At 39.6% G+C, this 16,393-nt stretch overlaps 2 protein-coding genes across 2 annotated transcripts in view; both read left to right on the plus strand.

Annotated features, from left to right (window-relative positions):
* The first annotated feature begins 505 nt into the window (after window positions 1–505).
* LOC138333164 (uncharacterized) lies at window positions 506–7,486 on the plus strand. Its single transcript, XM_069281346.1, has 2 exons — window positions 506–766; window positions 6,702–7,486. The coding sequence occupies exon 2, from the start codon at window positions 6,707–6,709 to the stop codon at window positions 7,409–7,411; it is 705 nt and encodes a 234-aa protein (XP_069137447.1). The 5' UTR covers window positions 506–766; window positions 6,702–6,706; the 3' UTR covers window positions 7,412–7,486.
* Window positions 7,487–12,232: 4,746 nt separating this feature from the next.
* LOC138332540 (serine-rich adhesin for platelets-like) overlaps window positions 12,233–16,393 on the plus strand; it is a 42,199-nt gene continuing 38,038 nt past the window's right edge. The window contains exons 1-4 of the mRNA XM_069280544.1: window positions 12,233–12,347; window positions 13,351–13,740; window positions 14,530–14,980; window positions 15,469–15,506. Coding sequence (XP_069136645.1) covers window positions 12,335–12,347; window positions 13,351–13,740; window positions 14,530–14,980; window positions 15,469–15,506 — 892 coding nt within the window. The 5' untranslated portion in view covers window positions 12,233–12,334. The remainder of the gene's footprint in view (window positions 12,348–13,350; window positions 13,741–14,529; window positions 14,981–15,468; window positions 15,507–16,393) is intronic.

The raw sequence follows: 16,393 nt of genomic DNA on the forward strand, positions 1-16,393 counted from the left end.
CTAATTATCTAATCTAAAGTTAGATATATGATTGTTTGAATGTTTGAAATGGTGTAAATGGAATGTTTTGAAACTGAAAATATCTACATCATAAAGCTAGAATAACCATTTACTCGAAAATCTCAAATTGTAGATCTAACGTATACGTGTGCTGTATATAGGGATTGGATTTCGTTTTTATGTTAACCATGCTTGTATGGAGCAATTCCTCTAAGAATATATTCTATGGGGCGCGTTACTCCATACAAGCATGGTTAACATAAAAACGAAATCCAATCCCTATATTTACACTCACACGACTTTTTATTTATATTTTATGCAATAAAATCGTCATTTGAAAGTGACGTAATTATTCAATAAAAGTCGGTCAAAAGTGGGAGGAGCTTACTCAATTGAACAGCGAATGATGACGCTTCACGTAAGGTAGAATTATTCATCCGCGACAACAAAAAAGTTCAATATTTTAGTGTAAAATAAACATGACAAATAAAGTAATGTGACAGAAATAGGTCGCCCACAGTTAAGTTATTTTGTATATATAGCTGAATGGTTCATTTGAAGACCATAACCTACTTATATCAGCACTGGTTCGGTTGATCAACAGTATCAGCTTGGCTTGAGTATAATGCAATGGTGCATTCTGATTGGCTGAAATCTGATTGGTTGATGCTGACTATAAAAGTGGAGAACCCAGCTCCCCAGCATCATTCCTGCTCCAGCTTTTCAAGTGGATACTACTATATATAGCGCTGACGCAATAACAAAGGTAAATCCAGTAATACCCCCAAGGCATACCAGGTGCTAAGAGTACTGAGGATAAGTGTACAGGGTGCACAGGCACAGGGTACATGGTGTAAAGGAGTACAGGGTGCATAGGCACAGGGTACATACCAGTACAGGGTGCACAGGTACAGGGTACAGGGTGTGTAAGTGTACAGGGTGCACAGACACAGGGGACATACCAGTACAGGGTGCACAGGCACATGATACATACCAGTACAGGGTGCACAGGCACAGGGTACAGGGTATAAGGGTACAAGGTGCACGTCACAGAGTACAGGGTGCATAGGTGTACATGGTTAACAGATACAGAGTACACAGCAGTACAGGGTGCATAGGTACAGAGTGCTGGCACAGTGTATAGTAGGCTATTGTTGTTTGATCACTTAGTACATATTTCTTTCTATCTGTATGTTGTTCATTGAGTAACTGTGAGGTACACAGTGCATGTTTCTTTCTTTGTTCACATGTCATAGGGATTTGTTATGTGTTGGTCAAGGTAGACCAGCGGTTCCTTTGTATATATTTGCTACCGCCAACACCCCAACCCAGGAAAAGACCTGGTACGAACTCAAACACGTTACACAATTTCTGGTGGCAAGCGGTCGGATTGGGGTTGTTTATATATCTGTGTTTTATGTTAGATTCAAATTGTTGAACAGGTATTTTGATACCTAGTATACAGATAGCTGTTATTTGTGATATTTGTGTGATATCCAGTTGTTTCTTTTGGTAATTAGTATTTCATTGCTTTAATATGGATATGACTCAGGAAATTAGTAGGCTAGAAGAGGAGGTGGCGCAACTCAGCCATGAATTGTCTACGAATAGGAAGGTTGATGACGAGGTTACGGTAAGGGACTCGGGTGTATCAACCATGAGGACGAACTTAGGTCCTATCAGTAGCAGTACGCCACATATCGACATACCATTTCGAGGGTCGGTTAACCGGAAGACTTATGGAACACAAGAGGACAATGCGGTGTTATACTCTAGTCCTGGGGGAAGTGTTCATGGCGAGATGCCGAGACTCAGTCGTATGGCGGATATTGGGGATATGTACAAGGGTACATCAGTACACAGTGCCTATGCACTTGGACGACCTCGACAACGAGATGGACGTGGTGATCATGCCATGGATGCAAACACACGGCATACGCAGGATAATAACATAGGTCAAACAAGGACTGATGGATTTACACAAAGCAAGTCGCATATCAAGCCAGCAACGTTTGATGGTACTGGATCATGGATTGACTATAAGGCACATTTCGAGGCTTGTGCACAGATTAATTCATGGAACGACATGCAGAAGGGTCTGTATTTGGCTGCGTCCCTTAGAAGCCAGGCACAAACAGTACTGGGGAATCTGCAAAGTGGTGATAAACACAGTTATGCAAAACTCACAGAGGCACTGGAATCACGTTTTGCGCCATATAACCAAACAGAACTGTATCGCTCTATGCTGAGGGAACGGAGACTGAAGACCTCGGAAACATTACCGGAGTTAGGTGAAGGGATAAAACGCTTAACACATTTAGCATACCCCACGGCAACAAGGGACATAGCGGAAATGATTTCTAGGGACCACTTCGTCGATGCCCTCATTGACTTTGATATGAGGTTAAGGGTCCAGCAGTCCCGACCAAAGACACTTAACGAAGCTGTGGCACTCGCTGTGGAAATAGAAGCTTTTACCAGAGCTGACAAAGAACGCCGAAGTAGTAGTAAAGGATATGCACGGCAGGCACAATGTTCTGAGAGCTATGCAGAAAAGGATTTACCAGGTGAACTGGAGATATTCATGTCCTCAGTTAAAGAGTCAATCTCCAACATGGAGAAGGAGATAAAAGAGCTGCGAGAATCCAAGACAAGGACAGGTGGTAATACAGGTCATAAGAAGAACACCTTGTCAAAACGCGATCCACGTGAGGGATCAAGATGCTACAAATGTGGCAAAACAGGACATTTTAAGAGAGACTGCAAGGAAAATAAAAAGTCTCCTTTACCCGTGGCAAAAGGCGAACAGTCTACAACGGGAGAAAGTAACAATGCACATAGTAAGAATACTCCTACAGTACTTCATGCACAGGGTGTATCTGAAGACAAACCAGTAATCAGCGAAAGTGGTTTATTTGTGGACGTTGGTGTTAATGGACTAAGTGCAAAAATGCTGGTGGACACAGGAGCTACAGTAAGTCTCATGTCTGAAGACTTTTACAAGTCTATCTCCAGTGAGCAACAGGTAACATTGGAACCTGTGTATCAGAAGATAGTAGCAGCAAATGGAGAAAGGTTTAAAAGTCAAAGGGAAAGGAAAGTTTACTTTCAAAATAGACGAGTATCACGCGGCATGCACAGTTGTAGTCGTAGATATTTCACTACAAGGGATTCTTGGATTGGACTTCCTGAAAGATAGCGGAAGTGTAGTGGATGTAGCCAAACAAAAGTTGACCATTGTAGGCCAAGAAAAGTCACTACAGCTTGAAGGGTCACTAGGATGCTTTAGGGTGTGTATGAGTGACACAGTGAGTCTACCCCCAAGGTCTGAAATAATATGTGAAGGCAAGGTCCATTATCAAACTGTCGAACTGTTACCTGAACAGGAATGCATGATAGAGTCCAGCGACAAATTCGTAGCTTCAGGACGGGGTATTGTTGCAAGAACTCTGGTCAGGTCCGGTTCTACTGTTCCCATAAGGCTACTTAACCCTACAACGGATACCCAACGAATATACAAACATTCATTTGTGGCAACACTTAGCCCTATTGCGAAAGTGTTGGATACTGTTGACAAGGGAACAGGGAAGCAATGCAATGAGTTACCTAAGCACCTGGAAGATTTGTACAAAAGGACCTCGGAGAATCTCAAAGAATCGGAGAAGGAACAAGCTAGAGCTCTTTTACTGAAATATTCCTCTTTATTTGCAAGCTCAGACAAGGACCTTGGTCGGACAAATGTAATCAAACATACCATTGACACGCAGGATAGGAAACCAGTCAAACAACCACCGCGTCGTCTCCCACACCATGCTGCGGAGGAAGTAGACAGGGAGGTTGATAGCATGTTGGAGAGAGGTGTAATTTCACCTTCAACCAGTCCCTGGTCATCAGGAGTTGTCCTGGTGGAGAAAAGTGATGGTACCATGAGGTTCTGCGTGGATTACAGGTTGCTTAACAAGTTAACAGTCAAAGACGCATACCCTTTACCAAGGGTGGATGACACGCTAGATCGGTTGTCTGGCAGTAAATGGTTCTCAACCATTGACCTGTTCTCAGGCTTTTGGCAAGTGGAGATGGAGCAGGCGGACAAACCGAAAACGGCATTTGCAACACGCAAAGGACTTTACGAATTCAACGTTATGCCCTTCGGTTTATGCAACAGTCCAGCTACGTTTGAAAGACTGATGGACACGGTTCTATCTGGATTGGCCTGGGACATTTGCCTGGTGTATATTGATGATGTGGTGATCTTTGGGAGAACATTTGAAGAGGCTTTGGAGAACATGGACAGGGTATTCGCGAGAATACAAAAGGCGGGACTAAAATTAAAGGCAAAGAAGTGTCATCTATTCCAACATAGTGTACATTTCCTTGGATATGTGATATCAGGTGACGAGGTGTCTACTGACCCAGACAAGGTAAGGTCGGTCAAGGAATGGCCTATTCCAGTGGACGTCACCGAGGTCAGGTCATTTTTAGGCCTGTGTAGCTATTACAGGCGGTTCATTGAAAGGTTTTCAGTGATAGCAAGACCTCTGATACATCTCACGGAGAAAGGAACCGACTTCGTGTGGACAGAAGACTGTCAAATGGCATTTGACAGCTTAAAGGAACGACTTGCTACGGCACCAATCCTGGCACACCCAAACTTTGCAATGCCATTTATTTTGGACACAGATGCCAGTCAGTTTGGGATCGGAGCTGTATTGTCACAGACCATAGATGGCAAGGAAAAAGTCATTGCCTACGCAAGCAGGACGCTTACCAAGGCAGAACGGAAGTACTGCGTGACACGCAAAGAGCTGTTAGCCGTCGTAGTCTTTCTGAAATACTTCAGACATTACCTGTACAAACACAAATGTGTTGTTCGGACAGATCACAGTGCACTCAGGTGGTTATTGGAAACTAAAAACCCTGAAGGACAGGTCGCAAGGTGGATACAGGTGATAAGTTCACAGGACATAGAGATTCGCCATCGCCCTGGTAAACAACATGCAAATGCTGATGCATTTGAGCCGGATTCCCTGCAGACAGTGTGGCTACCAGCCGAAAATATTGGACAAGGTAAACACCGTGAATGCTAATGGGTCAAACCATGTTAAACAGGAAGAGACTCTGGGAGATCTGCAGGACAAAGACCCTGACATCATGTTAATAAAAACATGGATTAAGGAAGGGAAGCGCCCAAGCTTTGTTAAGGTCAAGGGACAAAGCCGGGTACTCAGGTCTTTGTGGGCACAATGGGATATACTAACTATCAAAAACGGTGTTTTGTGCAGAGTCTGGAAGGAAAAAAAAGATTCCTCTTATCAAGTGGTGGTACCAATGTCTAGCCGGAGGAATATCTTAGAGGATTGCCACGACAGTAAAACCTCTGGTCATTTGGGAGTAACCAAGACACTAGGTCGGATACGCCAAAACTTTTACTGGACTGGGTTGCAGCAAGATGTTCGCCAGTATGTCTCTGGGTGTCAGAAGTGCGCTTGTCGCAAGGAAAGGACAAAGAGACAGGCTCCTATGCAAACTGAGGAGACCGGATATCCGATGGAGAGGATAGCAACCGACATTATGGGCCCATTGCCAGAAACAGGAAAGGGTAACAGATATATCCTCGTTGTAGCTGACTACTTCTCAAAGTGGACCGAGGCATACCCTATGCATAACATGGAATCAGCTACCGTGGCGACATTGATAGTCGAAGAGTTTATTGCCAGATTCGGTGTACCTGACACCTTACATTCCGACCAGGGTAGGCAATATGAGAGTACCCTCTTTCAAGAAATGTGCAAGTTACTCGGTACTAGGAAAACCCGCACCACAGCGTTTCATCCAAAATCAGACGGGATGGTTGAGCGATTTAACCAAACACTGCAGCAGATGTTGAGTGCATATGTCCAAGATCATCAAAAAGATTGGGACAGCCATTTGCCATATGTACTGATGGCATATCGCTCTGCTATACACGAAACCACAGGGTTCTCTCCAAACATGTTAATGTTTGGGAGGGAAGTATCCACACCCTTAAGTCTGATCTACGAGTTGCCAGAGGAAGCCAGGGATGTTCTTCGGAGTGAGTGGGCTTGGCAATTACGTGAAAGGTTGGAAGAGGCACATAGACAAACGCGTGCTTTCACGAAACAGTCCGTACAGAGGCAAAAGCGGTACCATGACTCAAAACTTCAGTGGGATAAGTTTGAACAGGGTGACATGGTGTATGTGTATTTTCCTATGAGGAAAGTGGGTAAATCTCCAAAGCTGATGAGCTTTTGGAAAGGACCATACACTATTGTTTCAAAGTTGTCCGAGGTCACCTACAAGGTTCGCCGTGGCGATGGAAAGATCCTGGTAGTCCATGTTGATAGACTCAAGAGATGTAAGTCTCAGGGACTAGGGGAACCAGCTGTTGGACAAGGTTCTGTCCAAGGTAGTCAAGATACAGCTGTTGGACAAGGGTTTTGGGAAGGTGATAATGACAAGTCGGTCATGAGTGACACTGATGAAATCGAGTGTCCAGACAAGGGCCCGGGGTTTGAAGTTGTCGAGGAGTGTACTAGGTCAGGGAGAAATACTAGGAAACCTGGGTGGCTTTCTGACTATGTTCTGTAGATAGGTGGCAGAAGATTGTTAAATACCTGTACATAACCATGTATAATTCTGGAAATCAATATGTAACTAATTTCGCTCTCGTATACTTTCAGCGAGAATGCCAAACACCAAGGTTACAAAGAGGAAACCTGGCATGGCCTGTCCACTGTGCTTCGCAAGGTTTGGAACACAGGAGGCTTGGGAAACTCATCTGATAATGTGCGGGAAAGAGACCAGGGAGAAGAAGCAGTTTGAGTGCCCACACTGTGACTTCGCCACCGCAAGACAGATCCTGTTAAACCGACATGTGGCACGGAGGCACGGTCCCTCGCCAAAGGACGACACAGGAGATGATAGTGATTGGCTCCGGACGGATCCAGGTTCCTTGCCGCAGTTCACGGGTGCTGTAAGTGGAACTGATCATGAGTCAAGGGATCTTGAGATTGGTAGGACTTTCTCGAAGCCCACGCGTCCCATGCCTGTGTCGGCTCCTAAACGCTGCAAAACCAATGAAGGGGGCGGTTTCTTGCCGAAGGAATCGTTGATTTCTCTCCTCAGTCCGGCTGTGTTAGGGGAAAAGGATACATTTTGTAGCAGTAAGGGATCGGTAGCATCGGTGTCCGCTCCCGCTGAACCTACACAGGATGGTACCAGGGGTACTGTGGATAAGTGTATGGAAAGCCAGGGTGATCGACGAAGCATCAGTACTCAGACAACTGCTCAGCCTCGTAGAAGGACCAACAAGGTTACCACCACCAAGTTTGTGGACGGAATGCAGATTGTGTCAGAGGAAATCACCGAGTGGGACGAGTACGTCGACTAACTGATCAAATTTACAGATTGGATAAAGTGATGGTAATTGCTCTTTGAGTGAAAAAAAAGAAGAGAAAAGAAACTTGATACCTTTGTTTGTTTTTATTGTATTGGTGAAGTAACCATATGCATGAGATAAAGCTTGGAAACAGATTTTATTTTGTTGAGTTATACATTTTACCATGGAAAAAAAAATGCGGGACGCATTTGCTCGGAGGCGTGGGTAATGTGACAGAAATAGGTCGCCCACAGTTAAGTTATTTTGTATATATAGCTGAATGGTTCATTTGAAGACCATAACCTACTTATATCAGCACTGGTTCGGTTGATCAACAGTATCAGCTTGGCTTGAGTATAATGCAATGGTGCATTCTGATTGGCTGAAATCTGATTGGTTGATGCTGACTATAAAAGTGGAGAACCCAGCTCCCCAGCATCATTCCTGCTCCAGCTTTTCAAGTGGATACTACTATATATAGCGCTGACGCAATAACAAAGGTAAATCCCGTAATACCCCCAAGGCATACCAGGTGCTAAGAGTACTGAGGATAAGTGTACAGGGTGCACAGGCACAGGGTACATGGTGTAAAGGAGTACAGGGTGCATAGGCACAGGGTACATACCAGTACAGGGTGCACAGGTACAGGGTACAGGGTGTGTAAGTGTACAGGGTGCACAGACACAGGGGACATACCAGTACAGGGTGCACAGGCACATGATACATACCAGTACAGGGTGCACAGGCACAGGGTACAGGGTATAAGGGTACACGGTGCACGTCACAGAGTACAGGGTGCATAGGTGTACATGGTTAACAGATACAGAGTACACAGCAGTACAGGGTGCATAGGTACAGAGTGCTGGCACAGTGTATAGTAGGCTATTGTTGTTTGATCACTTAGTACATATTTCTTTCTATCTGTATGTTGTTCATTGAGTAACTGTGAGGTACACAGTGCATGTTTCTTTCTTTGTTCACATGTCATAGGGATTTGTTATGTGTTGGTCAAGGTAGACCAGCGGTTCCTTTGTATATATTTGCTACCGCCAACACCCCAACCCAGGAAAAGACCTGGTACGAACTCAAACACGTTACAGTAAATTTCAGAGATTATTTTATTATTCAGATCAGAACTTTAAATATATATTCAATTTTGCTAAAAGTTAATATATAGCGTAATAACATAAAGAATTTGTACACGGCCACATGTGTGAACTCAGTGACCGTTATTGTGCAGCGAGGCGAAGCTGACGCACGCTTACACACTTTAGTTTGCCGAAGTTGTCAAAACACCGATTTTCAAGTAGCTCAATGTGTTTGAGATGTCGTCTGACTTGACGGTATTACATCCTTGGGAGCCATGTGATCCATCGATAGATGAAACAAATTTACTTTAAGTGTTCGATGGATACAATGTGTTTGTGGTGACGCGGAACTGTCAACACGTGGATTATTAGCGGTGCATGTTTTATAATACACATGATTAAATACTCAAAGAACAAAGACAAGAGGATATGTTTATAACTGACCTCTATCAGAGGGTCTCACACCCGTCCACCCCAAAGGCTCGATCGTAGGACGAACATAGGCACAGAGGTAATGTTTACATTTGACACCCATCATTTTTAACAAAAATGAAAGCACGTCGCCCCGGTCGGGATATTTTTCCGTTTCTTTATACAATTGTTAATTTAAAAATTGTTTGAATCATATATAAATATAAAACATGTATATATTGTTTACATTTTCCCAAAATTCTATGAAAAACAACAATATACACGTAATGTTGCGTCAAAATGTAAACAAAGCCATGTGTTTCTTTAAAAAAAAAAAGTAGTCCTTTTACGTTGCACAGAAAATTTCCTTACGCAAGTTCAAAGTTCAATGTTACCATGCAGTTATGGTAAACAAAATCGACTAGTATTAGCGTATAGTGACCAAGCCTAGCAAGTGTAAATATAGATGTATAGTACTAAGCTTACCTTGTGTAGCCGGTGACTACAGTGACATCACAAGACCACGTGACCGGCTAGCTCATTATCTCTGAACCGTAGTCGACACTACACGTAAATCACGACCAAAACCAAGATTCAATAGGTGGGACCTAATTTTTCATTCATCCAAAGCAATATCCTGACGTATTATCAAAAACAATTTTTGGCTGCACAAATCCTTTAAATATCGTCTGAGATATTTATTTAAAAAATATCATCAGAGATTTACATGTAGATAACCATTTATGTCTCTGTCTAGTACGATGTATCTTGTCTATTTCATTATTTATCGATACTATTATTTTTATATCTGGTACATTTTTGTACAATTTATTATCTAGTCTAGGACGATGTATTGTATCAATACCGTTCCAACAAAAATCCCTCCGGTGGCCCCCTGAAATTAGGCAAAGCATTGTCAACCGATCGCCGTATTGTAAACACTCAAAATGACCGAATGGAAGTATGTGTACACGACGATAATGTATATATATTGTTCTGGGGGACTCTTAAATTCATCGCACAACAAAACATTCACATGTTCATGATAAGTAACAAGTTCTTCCGTAGAAGTTCCTGCTAACATGAACTACACACTTTTGACTGGACACGCCATTTCGTTTGGTCTGGAAAGTCACGTGATCGTCTAAGCATTGAAAATGGCGCGGTATGCATATTCAAACACTCTGAATATCGAACTTTTAATTATTAATTTCTTTTGAACTCGGGACTTTTTTGGTGTGTAATTAGGGGAAAGTTGATAACATTTTATAATATATGTTCACTAATTTTCTTTTGTTGATTTACGGACCCTGAAAGATACGGATTATGCGGCTTTAAGTATTGATGATGTGATCAGGGCGGCTGGCTATGAAATTAAGATGGCCGTCGAAAGCGATCCGTTTGCCAATCCAACTTGAAATAGCGTTATGCAACCTCTAGGTATGTTTTACTGGTTCATCAGTGGTACACAAGATATGTCTATTGTGTCACTATAAGAAAGGGTATTGAAATTACAATTTCATAATTCCATAACCATTTCTTCGGGATGAAATCTGGTAGTCAAAATATATTTTGCGCTAATACGCGTATACATAAAACTTGTTTTGGAATCATTTTTTTTATAATTGTTTTATTTTTCAAAAGATTTTTTTACATATATATTAAGATTGTACAGATTTAGAATTACATACAAAAAAATAACATACAAAGTGAACACACATACACACACTCAGCCTGCACATTCATACATCCTATTATAACAGATTAATGGTAGGTAACGATACAAATAAAAACAAAAAGAAAAATTTGAAGACCAGAGACAGGTAAACAAAACAAGAGTATACAACATCTATTGACACCATCATAATGATATGAACAGGAAGAGTAAACAAAACAGAAAACATGGACGAACAAACAGACAGACATTAAAACAGGATTGACAGACTTATATTGTACGTGTAGTATCAGAATGACAACTAATAACATGGATGGACATAATGACAAAACATGGACTGACAAAAGAAAGGGGGGAGACTACATACTGTGATATATAAACACTTCATTTCACAACGATTAGCCATAGCAAAGCTATCCAATTTTAAGAATAGAGAGATCTCACAAGTAATGGGAAAACATACAGTAATAAATAAAAATTTGGTGCTTTGCCAGGGTATGGACAGACATATAAAAAACTTTGTATTATATAATAATATGGATGTTTTGGAATCATGGCAGAAGAAGCAAAAGGACCAAAACAACAACTTAATGAAGCTAAAATCAAAATGGTATATCCATAGTGTGTTCATATGGGATGACGAGGTTTTTATAAAGGACATCAATGCAAGAGAATAAAGTGTCATCAAGTCACAGGCATATCGAAACCCGCCAGGGTGTCCTTATGCCGGTTTTAGGCGTTTTATGGGTCTAGATCAAACATCGATAAAATGGTTGTACATGGTTTTACACTATGAAGACTTTTGGCTGGCCATTTTTTTTTATTTAGACTCACAACACGACTAATTATGGAATTATGTATTACCCTGGTGAGCCCAAATATATATAAACTGTAGCTAATTTGTATACTCTGTGATAGAAGCTATAAATATCCGTAATGAATCCCAAAGCACCCGGTCCAGGCACCATGCATCCATCCAAATTTTTTGCAGAGACCTGGAACTTGAAATAGTATCAAGTCCATGGACACGATATTTCGGACATCACTGGACAAGAAAACTCTCCCTGTGGATTGACAAAAAGTAAATGTGGTGCCCATATTTAATAATTTTCAAAAACAGTTTTAAACTATCGATCAATCAGACCTCCGCCCCTGCTTACAAGAACAATATATTAAACATCATATCAGGCTGACTTCCAATCTTCTTTCGCGGTTATAAATTTCGCGATTTCCATTATTAAATATGTTTTTTATGGATATATATATAATGAAAAGTAGTTGTCCGAGATAAAAATCTTTATAAATCGGATGTCCCTCTGTTGTCAGCAAAGACAACGAAGAAATTTCAAATGTAAATGTATATATATGTTTCTGATCATATCAATGGAAATATGGAAATTAACGGATTTTTTTTCTTCAATATGGCGGCCAACTTAGATTTTGAACCGATTCAACAACCGAACAACATTGTGTAGGCTGCCCTCCATTTACAACCTTAACAATGGATTTCAATATCCAAAATGTAATTTCAAGGTTATGGCCATATTAAATTTCGGAACCACCAAAACAACACTCAGTTAAAAATTTGTTGATATGCATCCTTAATCAAGATATTTAAGCGTTTTAAAGATCTAGACCACATGGGTCATACAGACGCTTGATTCAGATATATCCAAAACGAAAGTACGACAGGAAAAGGAATATGTTGTGGGTGAAATGGGACTTCTTCAGTTCTTTTGATTTTAAAATCGCCATTGCTTTATGATACATACAGGTGAGTCATTAAAGTTACAATTTTATTATACGAGTAAGTTAGATTTGGCTAGTTAAACTGTAGAAGGCCTAAGTGTCGACTTTCGTTTTACAGCTAAGTTAAACGACCCTCGGACATTTCAGTAATTCACAGTAACTTGCACCTCATTAGCCAGAAAAGCGTCGTCAGTTCATCAATACCTACGGATACAATAATCTAGTTACTTTAATGTCAAATTACCTACTTAACTGATTTGGGATATAATAAGTATACCATTGTGTCATTTTTCGGAGTTTCAAATAAATTCTTTAAATAGCAAGGGGAAACTCCATCGTTCTTATGGCTGGTAGAATGAGGATTTATGGTTTTAATAAGTGAATGAAATATGTTTACATTATACCCCTTTTTTTGGTAAATAACAACAAAAACATAATTTATGTTTCAGGTAACAACTGAAGATATCAAAATTATTACACATATTTTTGAATTACACAGGTCAGGTGCTCCTTCACAGGGATTTCTACAAGAGCACAGACTGTATAGGGCATATTGAATATCAATTCAGTCTCTCACTGAAACTGAAAAAAACTGAAAAAAATAATGACATTGAGCTAGAGCTTTATGATATGTGGCGGGGGAGGGATTATATATAATTATGGCATTGGCATTGGTTAAGATTTGATGCAAGTTGTGAAAATAATCTTTTACAACTGACAGTGATTTCTACATTAGTAAAGGATTATATCAACTGCTGTGATGGGTAATAACAATTATTTTAAGGAAGAAACAGTTAATGTTATTATCTCTAACAATGGAAATGGATCTATATACATGGATGTTGCATTATAAGTGTAGTTTTTGGTATAGACAAATATTGTAAGAATGAACATTAAGAATGATAATGGAAACTTGAAGATGTAGAGCAATTTGTACAGTAGTGCTCAATTATGAATATTTGATTACATAGAGTATAATCACTGATTACCAATAACATTTTATAAAGATGAATTGTATATTTTTGTAGACAGCATGGAAGGTGCTAGTATTCAGGAATTGCTGCAAGGAATCCAAGAATCTTTAAACCAACATTGGACACTTCTGCAGAAAAACAACAAGAAGATAAATAGTATAAAGAAAAGGGTAAAAAGTATTGAACATCAAATATATGATAATCATACTGCTACAACGAGAACGCTAGAATATGTACATGAAGATTGTCAAAATATTCTTGAAAACACTGTTGATTTACAATCCAAAGCAAAGAGGTCTAGACGACTAATAGAGAATCTTGGAAGTGGGTTAAAGGTTCCGATGGATAAATACATATCAGATTCGGACAGCTTTAGTAAGCGGAACATTCCTCCACACAATGGGAGTCGACGAAACAGACAGCCAAGGAGACATCTAGGTCCAGGTAAATATTAATATTAAGTAAAGATTTCATATATTATGAATGAAAAACATGATAATTGTATGATGACTTTCTTAAATATTGATATTTTGCAGTAGATATGTAACCCTGGTGAAAACTAGCCACAATATACTGCTCGGCTAGAGAGAACTTGCCTTAAGTTTGATCTGTTGAGCATCAGACTAGTGACCCAGAAGTCCTGAGTTTGATCCCTGGCAGAGGCAGTGACAAATGTTTATATCAAATTATGCCCTATGTAAAACATAGTATTATATATACTAATTTTCTCAGTATATTTATCATTATGATTTTGGTACAAATAGCCATTTCTTATTATTAGAACTTAATGATCATAATTTGTTTATGTGACTTTGATTTTAAGAGATCAGAATTTGTTTGAATGACTGTGAGATCAGAATTTGGTTGAATGACCTTGATTTTAAGAGATCAGAATTTGGTTGAATGACCATAATTTTAAGATATCAGAATATATTTGAATGACTACGATTTTAAGAGATCAGAAAGTTGTTGAATGACCTTAATTTTAAGATATCAGAATATAGTTGAATGACCATGATTTTAAGAGATCAGAATTTGGTTGAATGACCATGAATTTGAAGAGATCAGATTTGGTTGAATGACCATGAATTTGTAGAGATCAGAGTTTATTTATTGACCATGATTTTAAGAGTTTGTGTCCGAATTTTCTGGAGTGAAGATGACTTTAACAATGTTTATACAAACGCTTTGTCTGAGATTGTTATAGAGAGTTTTACTGTTGATTATTTCTAGTGAACCACAAGTCATTCAGTACCTCGGCATCTGACAGTGACAGTGATTCAGATATTAGCTCTGGACAACAGGCTGGGAATCACCGATTGATTCCAAGTGGTCACAAAAGTATATCTCACCGGGATTCACAAGGCCAATCTCAAGGGGAGACATGTGTCACCGAAGAAGTCCCTACTACAGTACCGCCCATGCATGACGTGATAGGGGACATCCAGGCACTTCAGGCAGCTGCTAGTAATCCAATTGGTCAGTCTGGTCCAGTCCCTGGTCAGCAAGCAAACCTGTCTGGACAGACCGTCCCAACAAATTCTACTTCAAACATTGTAATGTCACCTATTGAGCAACCTTCATCCAGTACTAGACAGAAAGAATTCTCTAGCTCAACAGGTTCTAACAGCTCTTTAAATCCAATGGAGCAACGAAATATTCTGACACCATCACAATCAAATATGTAAGTGTGTATACCAAATTTGACCAAATAAGCCATTATGGCACTTAAAAAACTGTAAAAATCAGGGGGCGCTGAATAGAACCAAATTTGGACAAGGCTCTCATAATATTATTGCTCAAAGTACATTTCACCACAGTGGGCTTTTCTAGCATACCACAGTAAAACCAACTAATCTTATTTCTATTAGAGCTAGTTTGTTTCTATATATGAGCAAATTTAATGTGTTCTTAGACTGAATTGTCCCTTTAAGCATACCAATACATGTATTTAAAAATCCAATTTATCACAAAACACAAATATTTCCCGATACAAAAATATCCCAATTTACAAAACAAACACAATGTCAGGAAAGTTTTGTCACCCTGCTTACCAGTCTCTTTTTCTGGTTTATTGTGACGTCCTATTTTGACATGATTTCTTGTATTCCTTAAATTCGCAAAACTACTGTATTCTTCTAAATACTGATAATAGGTGTTTACTTTTTACAGACCACCTAAATCAAGACATCCTTCTATTTTAGTCTCAGGTAAGTAAACATCTATTACTGTTATCTATTACAATTGAATTTTATAGTAGTACCTGGTAGTAGGATTGCCATGCGCCCTAGTTACCCGGTATGCATATTGTATTTCGGAATAATTGGTATACAAGATGGCAGCTGAACTTTGTTACTAATATTTCTCAGAAAGGGATCAGGGAAAAGTGTCTCTTACGTAGCTTTCTCTTTGTCTCCATAGATTAATTGTCAATTACATTCGTACATGAAAAGAAAACAATATGACTGATAATCAGCCATCTTGAATTTTGTCTCTTACTGAAACAGTACTGAATAGATTTAGTTTCCCTAAGTTAAAGTTGTCCTGCATATCAATTTTGGAACAAATCCAAGCACAATATGGCATACAGTGACCATATCAAGTTTGACTGCTTCTGCTAAGGAACTTAATGTAAAGTTCCCTTTTGTGCATTTAATATTTGAAAGGGTGAGGAAAAGAAGAGAAAAACAGAGAAAAGACCCCTCTTACCATTATCGGTGCCAAGATATCTGGAAGCTATTGTTATGTATAGGTGTTGGTAATGCTGTTAATATCTGGTTTGACTGAAGCTTAGTATTACATGTCTCTGTTACGACAACAGAAAAAATATGCTGACTGAAAGTGTTTTTTTTTTTATTTGTTCTGTAATTAGTTTCAGGAAATTATAAGTACAGACGGATATACAGTCAAACCTGTGTATATAAAGACCAACTGTGCAGGGACCAAGAAAAAATATCTTTAAAAAAGGGTCCTTATAAACAAGTTATGTTGTGTTGAAATTGGTCATTTGGAACCCTAAAAAAGTGGTCTTTTTAAGCAGGCAGACTTTATACACAGGTAGTCACTAAGGCAAGTTTAATTGTATGTACCCGATTAT

Source organism: Argopecten irradians, chromosome 10 (assembly GCF_041381155.1).
Source record: "Argopecten irradians isolate NY chromosome 10, Ai_NY, whole genome shotgun sequence".
NCBI lineage: Eukaryota > Metazoa > Mollusca > Bivalvia > Pectinida > Pectinidae > Argopecten > Argopecten irradians.